The sequence below is a fragment of the Manis javanica genome, chromosome 1, assembly GCF_040802235.1.
Source record: "Manis javanica isolate MJ-LG chromosome 1, MJ_LKY, whole genome shotgun sequence".
In the NCBI taxonomy this organism is placed as follows: domain Eukaryota; kingdom Metazoa; phylum Chordata; class Mammalia; order Pholidota; family Manidae; genus Manis; species Manis javanica.
The window spans coordinates 201,539,148-201,562,548 of NC_133156.1; the positions used below are offsets into that span (position 1 = coordinate 201,539,148).

The 23,401-nt window shown below is 36.3% G+C and overlaps 1 protein-coding gene across 23 annotated transcripts in view; it reads left to right on the plus strand.

Annotated features, from left to right (window-relative positions):
• Positions 1-23,401, plus strand: part of NRXN1 (neurexin 1) — a 1,077,010-nt gene that overhangs the window by 546,916 nt on the left and 506,693 nt on the right. For 22 of the 23 annotated variants that reach the window (XM_073213327.1, XM_073213337.1, XM_073213308.1 and 19 more), the window contains 2 exons: positions 5,116-5,289; positions 11,108-11,227. In XM_073213327.1, the coding sequence (XP_073069428.1) occupies positions 5,116-5,289; positions 11,108-11,227 (294 nt within the window). Of the gene's footprint in view, positions 1-5,115; positions 5,290-10,169; positions 10,194-11,107; positions 11,228-23,401 lie in introns of those variants that run through there. The other variant, XM_073213367.1, reaches the window with a different exon arrangement.

The following is a 23,401-nucleotide window of genomic DNA, read 5'->3' on the forward strand; positions in this document are numbered from 1 at the left end:
CATAGAAAAGCTGTATTAAGGCATATGACCAAGATCTGCAGATGTCCATTTGTGGTTGGGAAACAAAAAAATTAAAATGAAAGATGATACAAATTTGGGGGGCGGAGTTTGTTTCCTGGAGTGCAAGAGGGTACTTTCTATATAGAATAACTTGAGGAAACTAGCACGGCCTGAATGTACTTTTTTAGTCAGTCACAGTAAGAATTGAAAGTTGTCCCCAGATTTGTTGCCCAAGGTCCATTCCTCAGAGCAAAGCCTCGAGAGTTACACTTTTTCCAATCTAGCCAATAGGAAAGTAAGGCAGTGTGCATTACTTCATTTTTTTTTAATGCTGCTTCGAAGAGATTGTGGGAGGTTCAGCTATCCCTAGAGTTTCCCTAGTGTTTTAGCCATCCAAATCTACAAAGCAGTTGTCCTTTTTAAGTATATTCTTTTTAATTAAAATGAAAGTGAGATGTCTAAGAGGCACAAAAAACACATATGAATAAACAGGAAAGCTGAGTCAAAGAACTAATTATACTTTGACACTTGCATTCTGCTGCTGTAAGGCAGAGCTTGGAGTCCTCGCTCTAATTGCCTTATGCTCCTCAAGTAAGAGAAAAGAAAACTTTGTGAACCACTTCATTTATCTGCTTTCTGCTGTATGGCTCTCAAGCCCTACCTTCCGACCCCTCCATGATGTTCCACCATACAATCAAAATCCATAAAAGCCTTGTAGTTCTCTGATTTTCTAAGTCACATTTAGCCTGAACATTACAACCTGCCTTTAGGCTTCAGAGAATTATTGTGTCTTAATCTGTTCATATCAACTTCGAAGATATTTTTCAAATAACTCCCCTATTTACATTACCAGGCTTGAGGTTGCTGGGGTTCAAACTGGCTATGTGAAAGGAGCCTCTTGAACTACTTATGGTGTAGTGTGTACCTTGCAAGGCACACTTCAAATGCACAAATGATTGTGAACAAAATCAAGTAAAATAAGACTTGTAAATTTGGCACCTTGTCACTTATACTAAAACAGGGAGGACAAGCTGGACATCTTGTTCTTCTGTATCTCTCAGTACAATCAACAGAGAATGAGGTGCACCAGACATACCAACACAGCCACACCAGTAGCAGTCATGTACTGAGTGCACGCTCTACACCCAGTGCTTACATATATTCTCCATAGTCCTCACAGCCTTGCAAGGTAGGCATTACTAACCTCTTTTACAGATGAAGAATCTGGCACTTAAAAAAGTTATATAACTTAAGCCTACACTGAAGCAGTTGGTAAGTGGCAGAGCCAGAGTTTGTAACCAAATATGACTAAAAAGCCTGTGCACTATTCCCTGCTTATTAATGTCCAGCTCCTAGGGAATCGATGTTTGTGGTTATCACCTCAGATCATTCCACAAATAACAGTCCTGAGAGGAAGACCATTATATAATATTATATATATATATATGTAGATGTATACATCTGTATATGTATATACACACACACATGCTTAAGATAAGGATATTCTTGATATTTTTTTTTTAGCATTCTAATGCATTTGAGGTTATCTGGCTTTATGTATGTTTTCTGTATCTGCTGAAAATTCCTTATGCTATTGTTGCTGTGTCAGGTGGATATGTGGGCTACTTAAGGGAGATGAAGACAAACCAACCCCTCCTAACTTTAAGAAGGGGTAACAGGCTGGCTTTCAAGTCGTAGGGAACTGGCTCTTACTAGATGCCGTCCTGGCTCCCATTCATACACAGGGTCATTAAGAAGATGTCCTCCTTTCCATGCTCAGGATTTTGCCTGCAAGATCCCATTAGTACTAATGGGTCATTTTCTATCCATCACCCCAAGGATCAAAGGAGGCACTGCATCTTTGATAAAGTGCTAGTAATGCTACACAGGGCTCAGACCACTTAAGGGTCTCCTTCTTTCTCTTTGTATGGTACCCACCGGGGAAGTCTGGACCACCGGCTGCTACGTGCAGAGCTTATAAAGATGGTAGTAAGTGGTGGGGCTAAGTGCAGCTTCAGTACAAATGAGTCCCCTACTTATAAATCCAAACTCATCCACCTTGGTATGTTTGAGGCTTGTATCCTGTACTTTTGAATCAATATTTTCTGCTCTTTAATAGCACAAGGGAAAAATTACTACTTCTCTTCAATAAGTTTTAAAAAGTTGTTCAGCTAAATAAGTTTGCTAGTAGGAAAAAACAGGATTGTGGCAGGAAGTAGGAATGGAAGTAAGTGCATTTTAGAATTAGTCCTCTCCCATGTGTTGCCTCACTATTCTTTCTTGATTATTTTCTACTGTAACCTCAATGCATCAAGTGGCTGTTGGTATTTATTGAGTACCCACTGTGTTTATAGCTCAGTACTAGGCACCTTCGGGGCATTTAGAACAAGTAAAGACAGTCTCTCTCCCCCCAGGATATTACAATCAGAAAGAGGAAGATTGACTATCAAATATGTAGCATCCCATATTTAACTTGCAGTACTAAGTCCTACATCTGAGAGCCTGAAGTGGTGCCAAGAATCCTTCATTTAACTCCCCACTGTCCTGTGATACTATTTTCATTAGGCCTGGAAGACAGCTAAAATCTCCTAACAAACTTAGTTTAATAAATGAATGTAGGGAGCATTTCTTTGCAGTGATATTTGACATGTAAGAGTATAAATCTCAGCCCCAATCTCAGATATTCAAGCAAGGTATCTTTCTCTATTTTTTATAACTCACCTTGGTTTCTATTTTGAGCTCTGAGCCTTTGAGTTAATAAAAATATAATCTCAGGCAATTTTAGTTCTCTTACTTCCCTGTGATTGTGTCTAAATTATTTAGGGTGCAGCACTTCCATAGTACCAGTCTTTTGGGAGATAGAAATCATGCAGAAGCTGGTCTCAAAATATTCTGTATCCATAACTAGATACCCACTGAACTGCTATCCAGCATCTTCATTCTTGTATACTTGACCCCTTCAGGTCGGTCTTTTTCTGCTTACTTCTGTGCAACTCTAAAAACTGTTCTTTTGCTTCCACAGCACAGTGGAATATGGAAAGTTCTAGAGGCTGCCTGAATTCCCAGTATGCCTGAATCTACTGTGCTGTTATTTCTTCTCCAGTATCTCACTGCTGCCTCTGGGTCCTCTTGAGGAAATGCATATAGATTAGTGTTACTCCCCTAAACCTACCTGAGGTTTTGACATCCACCAGGGCTCAGCCCTCAAATGAGAGCCTATGTCTTTTTGACATTCACCCACAACTATATTCACATTTCTTCTCCAATTTCTCTCTTGCTTGCCCACATGAGGGGCAGGAAAACTTTATTCTTCTCATTGCCTGTATATTCTGCCTATCTCTAAGCATCTTGGCTTTTAAGACTCAAATGCAGAAGGATAATTTTATATTCTTTGTTTCTGATTCATTTCCTTTCCCTAAGGCAACTAAAACACAATGGTTTGAAAGTTAAGTGAGAGGAAACACTAAGGAGAAAAAGGAAATGTACAGGGGAAAAATCAAATATTTCAGAAATAATATCTCAGAGCAAAAACATGCTGTCCTCTAATATTAAAGATGATGGCTAGTAGTCAATACATGTTTTATTTTATATAAGAAGTGGGGGAAGTAAACACATTCAGTGCCTTTGGTGGAAATTATGCGTGATCAATGGCATCCTGTGTCATAAGTAGAGCTTCAGTTAGTAAGTCAGGGGTCTAAGTTCTCAGTTTTTATGGTTAAAGGTCTTTAAGCAAGCTCAATTTGTCCATAAATACAATTCAGTATTATTTTATCTGTGGTTTGATTTTATACTACTTACAAGCATATAGGTTAGCTTATTACTGTTTCATGGATGCTGGCAGAAGACGAAAGATTACCCAGTCAGAAACCAGGAATTTAATTATCATGACTGAGCAAACAGCATGATCATCAGCATATGTATCAGTTCTTGCTCCCAAGTTCCATGAAGGTGACACAAAGGGACCCAGATAAATATTAGGAATGCAGGAGTTTTATGGTATAATGGGGAAAGGTATCAGGTTGCATGAAAGTTAGATGGAATGGTTAATGTGAGAGAAAATTCAAATGACAATGAAAAGTTAAAGAAGCAAGCAGCTAAATAGAATATGTTACCAGAACTTATAAACAGGAACAATATATTATGGAATTCTGAGTTCATCCTCATGTTCTGCATTGTTTACAAGAGTCAATTAATCACATCTACTCAGTGCCATCCAGATATGGTGGATAATCTGTGATAGGAAAGGGAACAGACTCAAACATGGATTGCAATCACTGTTTTTAAGTAGTGGCCCATAAAGTCAGGAGATATCACACCTACAGACATGAAGATGGCAAAGCAAAGTATTTCATTAAAAACTGCCATAAAATCGGAAGAAACATAATTGTAAGTAACTAACAGATCCCAGAGCAACATAAAGTGGTATAACTTTACCTAAGAAAGAAATACCTGAAGAAGGATGTAGTATGCAAGTATATACAGACTATTGTGGAAGTGAGTTAGTGAATGAGATAGTACAAACAAAGCTAATAGGCTTACTTAAGCATGGTAGAAAAGGTAATTTTAGATACTAGAGATAAATTTTTGAGCCTCTATAAATAGCTGTAAGATTCAAGAGTTTTCTAAGCAGAAGGTAGGTTTGGTATCAACACCTACTGACTGGGTGTCTATTATATATTTTTACTCTGATGGATGCTTCCTATATTTTATCACACTTAATCCTTACACAACCCTATGTGGCAGGTTTTTATTGTTTCCATTTTAGAAATGAGGTTACTAATGATGGAGAAACAACCAGTTCAAGGTCATAGAGTTGGTAAATAACATGCTCAGGTTTCAACGCTGGGATATGCAACTCCATGGTCCATGTTCCTTCCACTTGGCCACACTGTTCAAACTAATTTAGTTCTATGTTAACAGCTTCTAGAAATTTCTGTGCTATTGTATTATTCAAAAGCTTACACTGTTCTGTACTTTTAGGAAAATATCTAATTATGAATTTACATTTTTATTAATTTAATGAAACACAAGCTTCACTATTTTACTGTCCTGTCCTATCATGTTTAAAGCCAATGATAAGTTACTTTTGTGACCAAAACTTTTATCTTCCCACAGGTGACTTATATATAGGAGGAGTGGCAAAAGAAACATACAAATCCTTGCCAAAACTCGTCCATGCCAAGGAAGGCTTTCAAGGCTGCCTGGCATCAGTTGATTTAAATGGACGGCTTCCAGACCTTATTTCAGATGCTCTTTTCTGCAATGGACAGATTGAGAGAGGATGTGAAGGTACTAGATCTTTGTTATCTCACTCTAAATAACTCTAATTCCACCTGTAAATGAGAAAAAGTATCTCTAGTCAGCAAAATTCATTTCTGCCAAATGGTCAAAGCCCTGCACAGAGCTTTAAAATCCTTATCATTTTTAAAAATTTTCATCCCATAAATCCTAAATTTTCTGGACTGTTTGCAAGCCTACATTAATGCCCAATGTAAAACAGGAACTATATCTGTGGATCTTGTTATTTCCTGCTTTACATTCTATAGTATACTAATTAGTTCTACAATGCTTGCTTTATACCATTAAATAACCATTTAAACTAAAAAAATTTAACTCCAGCAAGTGTCAAACAACTTGAGCCTGCTTTTTGAAATCTACATTCAGTTAGATATATAACAAGAGGATAAAGTTCAAATACCCAATCTCAAGCATTATTTGGTTTGTGTTTACATGGCAGCAAGAGTGCCTCTTGTATATTGTCCATTTGTTTTAGCAAAAATTGGTTTCTTCTGTTACCCAAGGCTAATATTCCATACTCCAGAAATGCACCCAGATATCTTCCTGCTGTTTTGTGCTATCACAGTAAGATCTGTAGGAGTACTTTTTGATTGCTACTTTCATTTTAGATAATTTTCACTTCAACACCTCAGATTATTTGAGCCAATTCTCCCTCCATACATGTAATTTAATCACATTATCCTGAAATTTGTAGCTCTGAATATGTTGCTGCTTCTCCTTTAATGTTAAACACATTTTTGGCATAATGCAAACCTCAGAATCCTAAGGAAATTTCATACAGGAGAAGTAAAGAAAAACGTGTGAATTCCTATGCTCCCAGGAAATCATGAATCATTTCTTTTCAGCCAAAATAATGCCATTAGATTTAGCAATTACCTAAGTACTTGGGATTCTTTTTTTGAAAGTATATTTCTTCTCCCTGCAATAATTTGTGTTTGAAAATATATTTTTATTTGAAAATAAATTGTTGCCTGAAAAATCAGGTGAAATTCAAACTGTTTTAATCTTGTCAGGAGATAAAGCTGTGTAATGGAAATATTTGTTGTACTCATTTTTAATGTTATTGCCATATTTATTTCAAAGTTTGGTATAACACACTTTTGTAAAACAAAAGGAAACTATCTTTTCTCCTTTCACCAGTGTTTTGATAAAGGAAATAAAAATTTTAGTGAATAATTCCCTCTAGCAGATGGATACAAGAATTCAGGACATTGATTTTGGGAGGTGATCTAATCAGTGAGACTGTATATTTAAAAAACATGGGTGTCACAAACTATTCTGAAAATACTTTTAAAAACAGGCCTTTCTACAAGTTGCTTGGTAAGTGACTACTCACCTACAGGAAATGGTGGAAGCAGACAGGAACATTCACAGCTAAACAACCACAAGATAGAAACCAAACATAGCCACATGACCCCCCACCACTGGCACATATGTGAGTGGGTGGGCGGAGGGGAAAACTAATGCAAGAGATGCTAAGAATGAGTATTTGCAGAAATGGTGTTTGCCGTTATTTTCCAACATAATCTAATACGCAACTCAGTTAAGATGATGATTATACATCCTCTTGGGTAACCTTCAACTACTATTTGAATATTTGGGAATCATTCAATGCATTATGACATTAGTTCCTTCCTTACCTTATCCAGGATGCTTTTATAACTGAGTTTAATCATTCTTACCCTCTTTTAATCCCTTTTTATTTTTTGGAATGTTACCACCTTCCTTCTTTTCTGCCATGACACTTCCCTGATTTTTTTTTCATTCCAACATCAAGATTAACAACTTTTAACGTATGATTATTTCTATCCTCTATGGTTCCTAGGAATAATCTCAAATATACCTGTCATAGGTGTACCTTAGATACACCTGTTTTTAGGGTTAGTGCTCAAATTCTAGATACTTTATAAATTATTTCTCTAAGGTTGTGTCTCATGGAATTTTGAGTCCAAATCACACTGCCATCAGTTAACTTCCACAGTGATAGGAATAGTATAAATTTGACATAACCAAATCATATCTTGTCAAGATATTTCATTGTTCCTACCAACAATATCCCAAAAATCTCTAAGCTCTTCTCATGTAAAAGGTTCTTGGTCTTCCAAAATCACTTGCTGCATCCATTTTTGACTAATTTCAGTGGACAACAGCTGATTTTATTTATACAACACCGGTTGGGGGAGGGAGCTTACATCTTGCTTCCATGTCCCTTTAGATCAATGTTTCTCACATTTTAGCCAGTATCAAAATCACCTAAAGAATTTTTAAAACCAGAATTACCAACCACCACCCCAAGGGGCTCTGACTCGGTAGGTCTAGGATGCAGCCCTACAGTTTACATTTCTAAGTCCCTAAATGATGCCGATGCTGTCCTAAGAACCACCCTTTGAAAGTGTTTGCTTAGCATGACATTTTCCTGCTTACATCAGAGAAAATAGAGACTGCTAATCTTCAGATTACTCAGACTCAATTAAGCTCAGAACTAACTCAAGACAATTCCTTGTGTAAAGCTACTAAATATTTTTTTTAGTTCAGATGCTCTTACATAAACTCATAACATTCAGCCTCAGAACTTTATTATAAGCTACAGAAATGCTGAAATGATTAAAGTTACCATTGTTTAAGCCCTGGTGACAGTTAGTTTACATATACTGTTTCATTAATCCTCAAAATTCTATAGGATATCACTGAATTTTTTTCAAGATGACCTCAGAGATAGAAGGTGACCTTCCTAAGGTCACACAGAAAGTGGGTGATGGAAACTTGGAACCCAAGTTTGCCTGACTTGACAGCATAGGCATCAAACCACTTTCCTGTATTGTTTCTTTAGTGTCCAGAGATTGTAGTTTTGCCTTCATTTTCCTTTCCTTTTCAGACATGTCCTTATTTTTAACCATTTAATACAAATGTTCTTGTAGCTTGTTCCCAATTTTATTCACTGATAAAATAAAAGGAACATTATATAACTAGTGGGAAAAATAAACTTGGGACTTTGTCTTGTACAAATGCCTGTCAGTGTTTAAATATTGTTCTAGAAGGTGAGTACTTTGAAAAATGTGTCTTGTCAGGCATAGGCATGCATTCTCTTATAACACCTGAATATCAAAAGACTTGTGATAATGAAAAAATAATAATAATAAAGCATGTCTTTCTGCTTGGTACTCAGCAGTACCAAGTAAAGATTTGCCAGGTACTCAGAGTTGCAGCTCTACAATATGGGCCGATTATGATTTTTTTAGAATTGCAGTTTTACCATGCTTAGAGTTTACATTATTTTGCAATTGCATTTTTGATAACTTTTGAAAAACAGTAATAATAACAAAAATCTGGCTGTCCATCGGTTCTTGCTCCTGTTCTTTCCTTTTGCTGGGCAAGTAAGGGAGCAGCTATCCATTAATGAGACAGCCCCACACCCGTGCTGGGCTTGCCCCACTCCCTTCTTCTATCCTTCATGCCTATCCCAGGAAGGAAGTACTAAGGAATATTGCTTTAAGAGGTGTTTGTTTTAATGAATTATTTCATTCTCTAATGCCGTGGGACAGAGATTAGACCACTTACTTCTCACAGATTGGAAGAACAACAAAAGCTAAGTAATTTAGTGGTTATTAGTTCTTTGATGCAATGAGAAAAACTATTCTATTCAGGTGTCCCAGGCCTGGGAAATTGTCATCATCATCATCATTATTATTGTTAACAGCTATTGCTGTTATTACTATCCCAATTATTATAATTAGTAATAACAATATTATGGTTTCTGAATTTGTGAGAATTCACGTTAAGCTTAAATGAATAAACTTTTATGAAAAGTACTGAGAAAATTGTAATAGAAATATGATTGTAAGGAGCATGGTTAAATAGACATTTTACAAAAACATTAATTTATACAAAGGCTAATACAGATAATTCTTTTTATTCACTAAAGTGGTTACCCCCAAAGGCTGTCACTATTAATAGAGTCTAATTAGGCTGGTGTCCATTGTAATATTTTCATAAAACCTATAAACTTACATTTACTAGAAAATATCTTTAGTCTATACTCCAAGCTTTTTAAGTAGACTGCATTCCTTTCTCACCTTTCCCCTAAAATAGTCCTTATTAGCAAGGTTCTTCTATAATCAGAACTCGCCAGCAGTTTGTGAGAGTTGAAGAGAATTATGATGATGAAGAGAATACAGCTATAACTCTGCAATCCTTAAGCAGTGCATACCCAGCCTGGTAAGAGCAGAGATGACACTCCACACTGAGGTCTTGCAAAGGAATTTTCTTTATGGGGAATTATATTGCTGTTTGTTTCTCCCATCCTTTACTTCTTTCATCCACTCCAAATGTTACATACATTTTGATAGTTTTTGTGTCACTCTAAGATCCAGCTGGTGGCAGGGAATGGCTGGCATTAGAATCTTAAGCCTTAATTGCAAGAGCAAGATAAAGGATCTAGAGGGAGGGGGAAAAAATGGACAGGGATAATTGCTCTGCTAATGACCATCGTCTGCACTGTCTCTGCGCATGACAAATGTGCTATATGCTCCAAACAAGCAAAGCAGTCACTTTGGTTATGCATTCATACCTATGCAAGAGGGGAAACAATACAAAAGCCTTTTTAATTTTCCTTCATTACATGTCATTGGCTCAATTACTATTTTATGTATACATATATAGTGAACTTCTGATAAATTATTGCTTTCTCATTTTTGGCTTCTCTTAAGATTTATGGCTGTTAGCATTAATTTGTTTGCTCTACATAGCATTTCTCTCCCCCTTTACAGCAGCATGCTTTTTGAATCTGAACGTTCTGTGTTTGCCCCATTTCAGTATTGCTTACTAACACTTAATATATTTTGCTTTTTTTTTTTAATTTTGCTGACAAGTTGCATTGATGAAAGCTGACTTGCAAGGTAGATAGCTCTGTGTGTATGAAACAAGACTGAAACCCCATAATATACAGTAGATACTCCAAAATGACATTTTTACATTTTTGTAGTAACTGTTGTTTGAACTCAGATTTAATTGTTCCCCTTCTTGAACACTGTGCAAGAAGCTTCATTTATAGCTTAGTTTGCATAAAGGCTTTCAGTCTTGAATATGTTTGTATGGTGATTGCCTTTAGTGCTTTGATCATCTCTTTTTAGTTCTTTGTTTTTCAGTGTTCTAGCTACGGTTCTTTAGAAATAGACTAGCATTCTTTTTACCTGTTTGTTTAATGGGGGCATGTCATTTACACAGAGTCTTTCATTTTATGTTTATTTGCATGAAGTTGTTAAAGCACGTAAATTGATACTTGCCAACATACCTATCCAAAATCCCAACAATCATAACTTTATCCATAGTTTGTGCAGGGAAACTTCTGGAAGCTTCTAGGACATCTTTGCATAACTCTCTTTAGTTATTTTGCCAATCTTTATCTCAATTTCATGGATTTATAATCTCCATTTCTCATGGTGTCTCTATTCATTGATCAGAAGTTACAGAGATCCATGCATTGTTCCAAAATATAAATGGTAGTAGAGAATTATTGACAATGGAGTGAGATTACCCACTACCATGATCATACCAGAAGCTCTGTGGCTTGTTCTTCATATTTGTTGGTTTAGTCTACTACTGTAATGTATGTTGTCCTATATCAGAAACTTCAGAAAACCTTCATATTACAGCTTCTCTGTTCTTAATTCAAGTGTGTGCACTAGAACTTTCAACGCTAGTTTGGTCATGTAATTTGAGGTGTTGGCAACTACTGTATGTGACCTAGCTCTTGTATAAAACCTTTGGCTTTTTTTGAAAGAACCCTTGTTTCTTTTGGATTGTTTTGCAGGTCCCAGCACAACCTGCCAAGAGGATTCGTGTTCCAATCAGGGTGTGTGTTTGCAGCAGTGGGACGGCTTCAGCTGTGACTGTAGTATGACTTCCTTCAGCGGACCTCTCTGCAACGACCGTAAGTAACTCTCTGAGCATGGAATGATACTTACCATTGCTCTGGGTTACTCTTTGATACCCAGGGTCTAAAACCTGGAATCTTTCTGTTATCTGTGAGTAAGTTAAACTGTCACTACTGAGAGAAGCAGTTGTTTCTACAGAAAGGACATTTATTAAATACTAAAGTATCAGTTAAGGATGCTGTGAGCTAAGTGCTGCGATGATGGTGATTCTTTGGTTTTACCTGTTTGTTGTAGCTTGTTTTAATTGCTAATAGTCACCTTGTTGAAAATAATTTCATTATTTCCCACGTATAACTTTCCCCTAGCTTTTGAGAAATACTTCATATTTTTCATTCTTTATATTAAGTAAGAGTTAATTTCTTAAGATTATATCTTGAGGGCTATGATTTTAGTGAATGGTGACTTATTACATTTTTTTCTGTCTACATTCTTCAAGCCTGTATCTGCCTTTTACTTTAAAAACATCATGTTTAATCTTCATCCTTCAAGCACTTTATCTTATATTTTAGCCACTTTGGGTTTTTTAAATTTTTTTTTTCCTTTAGTCTCACAATATAAGTATGACAAAGAAGCACAGCATTCACATTATATCATGGAATATCAGCTAGTCCTAATCTGTGTGGTTGTAGTGAGGATTTTGAGATCGAATTAATTCGTGTAGGGATGAAGTCATTTCTTAACCTTCAAATAGATCCTGTTTTGCAACACTTCATCAAAATGATAAAAGCATTTCCTACAACATGTTGCATTCCATTGCGTTGTGAAAATATTTCTAATGAAGCCTCCTGGTTATAAAATAGAGTGCATGTTTTATGTTGTACTTAAGAAAAGTCTCCAGGGTGAAGGGATAGGAGATGCGATGGTTGAAGGTTCAGGCCTCCAGGCAAAGGATAGCCTTGAGTATAGTTTAAAAAAAGACTAGAGTTTGTTCATTTTGACCTTTGTCTATTTGAGATTCTATTTACGTCAGTAGATGTGTGTATCACAGTGCTGAAGATGGGGGTCAAACTAAAATATTCCATTGAAGTGAGTTACAGCCTAGCAATATAGTACAATTCACCAGCTGTCTTCAGGTTCCTATCCAAAATGGTGAACATAAGCACAAGCAACTAATACAAAATAAAATAGTGCTTGGAAGAGACCTGTAAAGATCATACCACCAGAGATGGAGAAATATTTAGCCTCCATCCTACCAGTGGCATCTTCCATAGACTTACAGTAAACTTGAAGCAACAAACATGGAATTAAACCCTCAAGCATCTGCAAACTCTGTATTTCTACAAATCAGATCACACAGACAATAACCACATTTGGGGTTTCCCTCAGTTTTCTGGACCCAATTCCAATATGTGTGTGTGGGAGAAAGGGTTTTCCTGTGCACAACACTGAGCAGTTCTCAAACATCAGCAGTGTGTCTGAGAATTGCACTCAATTCTGACACTATCTGCCCAGAGACAGCACCAGATTCTCCAGATGAGGGGCTCCACCCTATAAGAGTGCCCTTCACCCCCCAACTCCAGATGCCAGTCGCAAATTCCAGGCTGTTGCCTGTGCATCTGACCAAACAACTACACATTAGAGGTTCCAAAGACCTCCCCATTAGGTACAATTAATTTGCTAGAGTGGCTCACAGAACTCAAGAAAGTAATTATGTTTACCAGTTTAATAATGGATACTGTAAAGGATACAAGTGAATAACCAGATGAAGAGACACATACAGGTCCTAGTGGAGCTTGGGGCCTGGCAGGAGAGGGAGGGAGAGAGATGTGCTCCTCTTATGGGTTTTTATGAGGGTTTCATTGTGTAGTCATGATTGACTGAATCCTTGGCTGTTGGCCGATTCAGCCTCCAGCCCCTGCCTTGGGTGGGGTCCAAAAGTCTCTCATTAACATTAACAAGACACCCATTTCACCTTTATGGCTGTGAAGCCTTTTTAGGAACTATGGATGAACACCAAATAAACTTGAAATATATTTTGGTCGTCTGACTGACCAAATATATATTTTCTACTACTCATATTGCAGCGTCAGATAAATAACCTTACATAAAGACTCAATAAATATGTATATGTACATAAAGCAAAGCAAATTTAAAAAGCTTATGATTTTATAAATATGTTTGTATATATATAAAATGGTCACTTTCTACATTTATTCCTGCCCCATAGATAACACCATAAACTTCCTTTCAAGGACAATCAGAAGACTGATAATTCATTGTGACTTTACTATGGCAGATTTCAAATCTTGAATATGATCCTGGCAGATGTATGATTTACCTGTGGTAGCTGAGAGAGCTTTTTTGCATGAAAATATTTTTCATTTTGCCAAAGAACTTTCTCCGCCAAACTGTGCTTAATCTAGTTTCCATGTTTTATAAAGCAGTTGCCATTTGGTTGTGTCAGATTGTGTATTTTCATATACCAGTTAAGTATGAAGAATATAAGTTTCTGTATGGATTTGCTGGACCTTTCCTATAGGAACATCAAGATCATACTTTTCAGTATATGCTGTCTTCAAATCATTTTTACAGAGAGTTATTTGAATGCTGCTCTTGGGTGATAGTAGTGGTGATGACAATGATAAGGCTATTTGTTATTTTCTTGTAAATAAGGTGAATATCATTCAATAAGTGTGTTCCTGGTATGCCTTTTGCACAAATCAACATTGAAATTACTTTGGAGGGCTTTCAGAATACATGCATTTTGATTAAATCATTACCTGCTAGTAGGTTTTCTGGAAATAGGAAATAGTTTCTTGGTCTATTCATTGGGGTTTTGGTGGCGAAGGTATGTAGATACAAATCAATATTTAAAAGTAAATCTTGTTTTCATATCAACTATCATTTGTAGAAAGTACAAAATAGTAACTGTTATCTTTTTTGAAAGATAAGCTGAGGCATATTAAAATATTTGCTTTTATTTGAGCAATTGAAATCAGGCAGCATCCAATCTAGCAGGTAGGAAGCCACTCCGAGATGCTGTACAAATGACTTTTATAGCAGAAGAGAGTGGGGACAATGAAGTTAAACTGGCAAAAATGCAGGTTGGTTATTGCAAAGTTACTTTCCTTTAGGGATGGCAGGAGTCTGTCAGGCAGATCACCTAACAAGTGCTGATCAGGAGAGTCCTCACTGACAGGTGTGCGATTCCATTTCTGGGAGAGCCAAAACTGTAATTAAATTAAATCTAGGTTTGGTGACAGGGGACTTAGTATAAGTGATTCTGTTTTGAGTCTGTTGTCCTATTTTTTTTTTGCTTTTTTATTTTAACACCTTGAAGCCATACAAAAGTAGCATGCCACATTTTCTTCAGGTTTTGAATTGATCAAAATAAATCTTATCTCTATATCTCCCTGTTTTTCTATGAGTTGCATAGTTTGATTCCTGGAATTTCAACAAACTCCTTTTCTATATGGAGGTTGCCTTTTTAAAAAAAATCCATTTAGGACATTATATTTCTCAGTGAAATCTCCTTCTCTAGCTGAAGTATTTATCCATAAATTCTGTGGCTACTGCCTCCAACTACATAAAAAATGGAAAAAAACAAGAAAATAGAAACAAAACTTTTTAAAAGGAGAAAGAACATATCACGTTTCAAATGAGATTACCCCACTCCAGGCAAAAAAAATAAATAAATAAAGTCCTTCTAAACATTTCCTCATGTTTCATACAGTAGGTTAGAGTAACTGAAAATTTTCTTTATCTTAGCCTGGAGATATAATTAACAATGGGAAGATGGGAGTACTTTTCAGCTTGTAAGTGTAATCTTGTATAGATCATACTAATTAATGAACTTTAAGGAATTTTTCAAAAAAAGGCACTTACACTTGTGCAAAGTGATGCCAAAGGCTACTTTTAAAGAAAAGTGTTGTGAAACCTTTTCTTCCCTAGAAGATCACCATCTGAAAATTGTTGTGTGTGTGTGTTTATGTATACGGTAGTATAGTGTACTTAACTTCTTAAGTCTTCTATATTAATACCATATTTTAGGTCCCCAGTGTTTTTCTGGCTTATTGTTATGATCTCCTGGTTGGTTTTCTCACTTCTTATCCTTTCCTCCTCCAATCCATCCTGTGCCTTCCTACCTGTTTCATTATTTCTTCCTGTTCTTCCTAGTTTAAGTGTCACCAGCTCTTCCTGATTCTCCGAACCAGCAACAATATTTTTTCTCTTCTGATCTCTGTAGAACTTCGTTTATTCTGTTTTAGCAGCTACCGCTTTCTACCTTAGAGTTGCTGATGGTTGGTTTTGTCTCCCTGTAAGACCATGCTTCTCCTGGGAGCAATAGTCCTTTAATTTTTTGGCTCATAAGCCCAGTGTTATGTGCATCCTGTTGCATGTAATTGGTGATAGTAGTAACTCACCAAATAAGTGTTGACTAGATGCATGAATCCTACATGAGGATTTCTCAGTGGCCTGGCCAACAATATTTTCCAAATGTATCAGCTTGGAGTTACGAACCTTTGTGGTCTGACCCTGGCTTTCATTTTCACTTGTATCTGTTACAGAACCTTCTCTGTATGGCATCTTACTACAAAATAACTTACTTATGGCTTTCTGAACAACATAACACTTGCCCTATTTCCTCACCATTGCTTATGTAAAAATATTTCTCCTCCTGCAGAATGTACTCATTCCTCCTGGAATGCATTCCTTTCACTATATCTGCCTGAAGAAATATAATTTTGTTTTCAATCTCTGATTAAACTGTTTCATCCTATGGAAACTTCCCTGGTCCTCTGAGCTAGACCTCACCTTTCCCTCTTTTGAAGTCTTAGAGTGGCATTGTTCGAACTTAACCACATGTTGTAGCTATTTGTGAAGTTTTTCTGTGATGTAGCCATTTACTGAAATCTTGTTATGTTCCATATCTGTGCTAAGAGTTTACATTCATTATATATAATCTACATATCACCTATCATGTATACACACTATCATCAAACCATTCTGCTATACAACAATTATTTTCTGCTTTCAGTAGAATGTAACCATATTACCTACTTAAACAACAGGTTGAGGAAGATAAATATGGCTATGATTACATGGAAAATAGTGTTTGTGTAATATCATCACATTGCCTTAGTACAGAAATGTTCTATGTCAGATTACAGTTCAGCTTCAATGATGTGTGTTACCATAAGGGAATAATGCCTCATGTGCTGTTATGTTGATGCTAAGAGGGTCTGGGCACTGCCATTAGAAGACTATCTTCAGAATTCTAAAGTTTGCCAAAAGAAAATCTTTCTGAATGGAGTGTATTATATTTTATGTAAGAACTAGAAATGTTCACTGAAACAAAGGCAAAATATGTTTGACTGTGATGTTACCATGACATTTAAAAATATATTTAGCTCTGTTTCTCACCTTTTCTTATTGTTTAAAAGAAAACTCAATATCCAGTATCTGAGCATCAATGTCAGAACTACTGGAAATGGCTCATAACATATACAAAAGTAACTTGAATCAAAGTAATGCTATTTATCTCCCATTTAGAGCCACAGTAGTATTAAGCTGTGAGCTAATTTGCTGTGGGTATCATTTTAGGGCTGAATAAAATATAGCAATTAGCTATGTCCACAACCAGATCCTCATTGTGAGTGTGATGAAACTTATAACGTTGAATTATTCAAGCATTTCTAGACAGCAGGCCTTAAGTGGCTTGAAGCCGCTCACAGGCAATATTTACTGATAATGCCTTAGAAAAACACAGTCAGACCTATCTTAGGTTAAACCATAAAGGATTAAAATATTGTTCATACTGAGTCAGAAGATTCAATGAAAGAAAGGAAAGCATAATGTGTGATAGCACTTCTATTATATAGTATATTTCTCTATCTTCCACTATTTTATATAAATTTATCTCCTTTTTAATAGACAACAGAAAAGCAGATGCACAGAAGGAAGCCTCAGTCCTTTCATATTGCAACTGAACAGTCAAATGACAGTGTTAAGCTCTATCTATACAGGAAAATTTAAATGGGAGCAAACCCCAAAACAGTAAAATAGTGTTGCTGCATTTGAATTACCCTGATTAGCCCCCTGCATTGTTCAGCAACTGAATGATCCATGACTCCAAGCAGACTTTTACTCTGTATAAATGGTACCGTGTGGAACCGAGAAGTCAAGAAAGCAAGCCCAACTGATTGCCCCGCCCTCTTGTACTCTCTGATTTTTCTGGCTCGCTTAAAACTCTGACTGTCGGGACCTTGATTTGCCTCTTATGTTAGTGTTCATCACTGCAAACAGTATGTAACTATGGAGGTGGCCATTGGTGTTCACATTACTGTGGTAATGCTGTCATATGCCACCAGAGCCTGACTAGACCAGGGCTCTGTTGAGAGGTTCTCACTTCCATTAATAATCCTTAAGGGGAAAGAGCTCTGTGACCACAGTCTCTGCCTGAGCAACGTTCTTTCTGTGTGAGTGTGTTACACTCAGGCTTCTTGCTTGCCTTCCAGCCACAGCAACACAGCACCTGCAGAGTCCAGGCTAGAGTAGAGAGACTGCCTGAATTTGAGGTGGTGTTTTTGAAAATTTATGTTTATGATTACTTTTAAATGGATTTTACTTCCCCAGAACTGATACGCTGAAAGCCTTTGTGAACAAAATGAAGGTTAATCATGCTGAAGTCTCAGGATCCTGCATAATAGTAAATAAGTAAAAGTAATAAATAATTCAGTATCCGTTTATTAATCCAGAAGATATGTGAAGAAAATAAAATGTTAAATGATTATCCAAATTTATGGAATCAGATTATCATGCGTATTTTTTAAAGGAGTATAGGATTAAAAATAGTAATGTAGACTTTGTGAAATATTTTATTTTATAAGAATGTAAGTGATTGAATTTGGAAGGAGGTAGTTAGATCAGGCGTAAATTATTTGTATACTTTGTTCCTATGGATATATATAGCTAGTGCATAAGAACAGATACAAAATATTTTTATGTAGATCACACAGCATATTTAAATGCTGATCACATAATTAGTAGGTATTATATGTGTGCTTTTTACATTTTATAAATGCATTCTTCCAAACTTCAAAAAATCTTAACATTTCCAATTTACAAATGAAGATGTTGAGGCGTGGATAGTTCAAATAACTTCTTCAAGCTGAAACGGCTAGTAACTGGCACAGACAGAATTTGAACATAGGTCTGTAAAATGTCAAGCTCATATTCATCCTTGAATAAGAATTCCATGATTCCTCCCAAAGAGGGATTGATTCAGTGTCAATACTAAAGAAATTCTGCACATGCATGATGCCCCAGATGCAAAGTGCCCTGGAGAAGTTAGTAAAGACTGGCATTTAACATTGTGGTTTTTTTCCATCCTCACCTGTCTCTTGATTCTTATATTTAATTTTAAGCATTATACTGCATGAAACATGCTCTTCCCTTCAACTGCTCCATTGCCACTTCTAAAGATGAGTTAAAAATTCATAGTTGTCTAAGGCATACTGTCATTAACTTGCAGTTCTGTTATAAAAAGGTACTGATTATGAAAAAGAGATGGCAATTTTCTGTCATTTTTTATGACAGCCTGAGTTTCTGAAAAATAATAATTTAATCTTTGATAATGAAATCAGGCAAAACATTTCCCAAGGTTCTCCTGCTGGAATCAGATTCACAGTGTATATTGTGGGAAACGAGCAGGTAAGGTAAGATTCAGAATTGTGCTGACCAAGGAATGTGTACCAAGTGTCTCATTTCTTTTTGTGAGGCAGAAAGAGGAAAACCTGAAGTCAGAGGAGGTTAGCAGTGTGGTCTTTGAAGGCCTTTAGAAGATACATGGGGGACATGGAAGAAACTGTGTGAAATCCAGATCATGTAAAGTCACTATGAGATTAATAGCAAAGACCCAGAGCCCCTGTATTTGTAAGGAAGGAAAAGAAAGTTCAGGGGAAATATGCAGAGTCCAGAAAAAGGTCATGATTAAAATAACTTTGAGCTTACATTTAGGAATAATTCTAGTCATAAAGAAAAAAAAATTACTGTGAAGAAAATGCACCTTGCGTAGAGATCATTCTTCCTTCCCTGAACAAAGAATTCTGTGTCTTTAATGAGATTTACTGTAGCAATTAAAAAGTGTAGGATTCTTTTATGGGGAGGAATTACGGTCTTCCCTGCAGCTCAGTGCTGTTATACATTGTTACTTCTCTGGTAGCATTTGACAGCAGCATAAAGTGCCAGGGTGATCTGTTAGCTCTGGATATTGTGGAGTGTATGATTTTAATGACCCTAATGATCTAAATTCATATCTCTTCAGAAAATGGCCTGTAGAGCCTGAGGCTTAATCTCTCCAGGATTTGGTGAGACAGGAAGGTACAAAGGTGTTCCTTAACTTGAAATGATTTTGGAATGAAACAAGTTTCATAAAAGGATGAACTGCTATAGAAGATGTTACAAAAGAAAGTGGGTCACGAACAAGGAGGAGGCTGTTTGACAGAGACAGTGGAAGCTGTGTTCGCGTAGGTGTGAACACTTCTTATAAATATATAACATATGACCCTTTCTGGAGAGAAACAGATGGAATATGTAAAGGAAAATAAAGAATACATTTTGCTTGGTTTCTGCACTTGAATGGTCCAGTGTATATTTTGATATTCGGCATCTCCTGTTGGGAAGCTTTCAAGGCCTCATCTGGATTCCAGCAGCTCAGGGCAATACTAACATTGGGAGTGGTGCTGGCTAAAAGCAGATCTTTTTTTAAAAAAAAATAATTGAAGTATAGTTGACATCATGCTAGTTTCAACATAGTGTATGACATAGTGATTTGACATTTCTATGCATTATAAAATGTTTACCCTGATAACTGTGGCTCCCATCTGTCATCATACCAAGTTACTACCGTATTATTGACTATATTCCCCATGCAGTACCTTTCATCCCTGTGACTTATTTTATAGCTGGAAGTGTGTACCTGTTGCTACTTTTCACTTACTTTGCCCATCACCCTAGCCTCCTCCCCTCTGGTAACCACCAACCAACAAACAAAAATCCAGAAACAGGCTCATGAATAAAGCAGACCTTTGAATATGTTTGCAAAGCTTCTCCAGGTTATCACATGATGCATAAACATCCCAATCACGTTTCCGTGTCAAATCCTTGGTGGTCACTGGAATGCCCAACTTGAAGGAATCCGGAACCGAGGATCTGGATTCATGCAATCATTACAGCCTCCAAGTAAGACAGTATTGCTGAGAGTGTGGGGCCCCTCATCCATGACAGCAATCGTGAATCTGCTCTTCTTATTCAGGACCTATTCAGAGCAAGTGCTCTGTATTACTGAATTAAAAAACAGAAAACTGTCAGAGAAACACCATTTCCTCTAGTCCACAGGAGACAGCACAGAAGTAATTAAGCTGGATTTTTGTGTGTCAGGGACATTCCTTTTATTGACAGTGACAATAATTCTGTAAATCAAAATCTGGAAGCATTTTCAGTGTTGCCTAAGTGTAAAAGATAAAAACCTAAGGTTCTTAAAATTAAATCTCATGGAACTAAAACTGATGTTGAGAGTGCAGTATGAGAGGCTGCTGCCTGAATCGTGGATGCAACCCTCTCCTTGGAATGAATTGAGTGCCTGCAAGCTATATGATGATGATTAAAATATTTTTAGCTTGTTGTTTGTATTTTAGCTTGCAAGTTATATTGATGTAAACCAAATGGAGTAGGTCTTCAGTATGAGCTTTCATTTATGGTTTTAAGATCACCTGTAATAGTTTCTTCCCAAATCTCACTATTTCCTTTTCTAATGTTGTCAATAGGTTTTATTAATTTTCATTCCTACATTCTTTTTGACATTTAAGGTTTTCCACAGTCTTAGTCAACAAGCACGATTCTATAGCATCCTTTATTTCTCAGATGCTCAGGCTTCAACTCTTTGATACAGACATGCATAGACATACTGGTGTCATCCCTGAATGTTCTCTCTGCCTTCATTTCTGCTGAGCAAACCCCTCATCCAAATTGTCTTCCTCCTCCCTGGCTTCTTCTCTGCCTAAGAAAATTCAGCCAATAGAAGTGAACCAGCTCAAATCAAGTTCATCCAGAGTAGGATAGTCTTCGGTTAATGGTTGATTTCTTCTGCTTCTGGGTCTCCACTTACTGTTTAACAGTTGTCTTTTTATGTGTGTATGCCTTTATTTGATGGTTATATTTTATATCTCATTCTTCAATTTTTGGTATTTCTCACAGTGCCTAGCACATATTAAATGTTCAGAAATATTTGAAGATTGATGTCTCAGAGACTCCACTGGTTAACTGATTTTTTAAGACTTGATTTTTTTTAGAGCAGTTTCACAGTAAATTAAGAGGAATCTTCAGAAATTTTTCATATTCCTCCTGTCCCACACATGCATCACCTCCTCCATTATCAGCATTGCTCACCAAAGTGGTATGTTTGTTACATTGATGAACATCATTGACACATCATTATCACCTAAAGTCCAAAATATGTAAGTTGACTGATATGTGCCCCATGCCTACAATTCTTTTAAAGAAATTTACACATACTGTATACACATCTGGCAGGTTTAATGTATTATGTTTTATCACATTACTGTAAATGCATTTTTCATTCTTGATAATAAAGACCCATATGGAATTAGAGTCTAATGTAGCTAGGAAGAAAGTGCTTTGAGTAAATAAAGATCTGTGTGTCTGTGTAGGGAAATGTGAATGTGTGTGTGCGCATGTGCATGTTTCAAATTATGAAGCTCTGCTTTATATGTTACATTATATTTAACAAATTCTGGACCTATAAGTTTTTCTGTTTCAAGATAAGTGTATTTTTTTTGTTCAGTTTTTTTCTCATTAATCGTCAGGTACCTGTAGGAATAATCATGTTATGAAATGCTACACTGCTTATTTGATATGTTTTACCTAAGCATTAGTAAGATTTTTCAATATTGGGGTATTTTTCTAGCAATGACATAAGCTCTCCAGGGCAAAATGATACTATTTCTCTTATTATAGCATATAATTGTGTGCCCTGATTTTTAGACCACCAGTGTCCCTGAAGAATTCTCTAAGTGTTGTCTTTGTAACAACTCCAGACGAGCCAAATGCCCATCTGGTGTTATAGACATGGTATTCAAAATATTTTAGGTGTTTTCCTTTCCATATTAGATAAGATAGTATTGCATATATAACAGTACCAAGTGCAAGAGCCTCACTTAGACTGCATAGCTAAATAGGAGAATTTGCCTAAAATTAATAAGATGATGAGTATTTTCTACCTCCCAATCTACCTAAACCACAATTGGTCAGCCAAGCCCATATCGACCATAGGTTAAAAAATAAATTCCAAGAATACTAGAATGTACCTACATCAATCAAAAATGAGGCAGTAAGTTGAAGGGGCTGAATGAAATCATTGGTTCCCAAATGTGTTTTCAGCAGTGTCAGTGTAACCTGTGAATTTGTCAGAAACGCATAGTCTCATATTCCAGACCTCCTGAATTAGAAACTGTGAGGTGGGGAGCAGAGAACTATATTTTTAAGAGCCTCCAGGTGATTCTGATAGACAACTGAGTTTGAGAACTATTAAACTAGGTGATCCCTAAAGTAATCTACTTTGTCTTATGCTTTCCAGATGACACACTTTATTTAATGGAATAAAGGAAGTTTTGTCTAAAGAATTTTTGTAAGTGAAACATCATGACTGGACTTATGAGATGGTTTTGTTAAAATCTTGGATGTTTCTTGCATGGTGATTTGAAAGAAATAACACAAACTTTCATTTTGATTATCAGCCTCCTCAGTTGGCTGGCAATCTCAAGAATGTTTGAAAAGTTCCCATTCACACTATTCATGCTATGAAAAATCTAGTTCAAGGCAAAATTTTCCCTGCAGTATAAGGAAAATGACTAAATCCAAGTGTACTTCCCTCTGTTCTTATCCTCTGGGGCTCTTTGGAATAATACTCAGATAATTGGTATAAGCTGGGAAATGAAGTATCATTCTTATCTGCAAATGAATTTTAACTTAGAAGAAACTTGAATCAATTTGAACCACTTTCAAAAATGCCATTTGTATGAGACTGTATATGCTTCACAGGGCATCCTTTCTCATTACTTAAAATGTCCTGCATTTTTACCTACATTAATACTTGTAAACAAATGTCATCCCAATTCATTAGGAATTCCCCCAGATGCAATTTCCCTTCT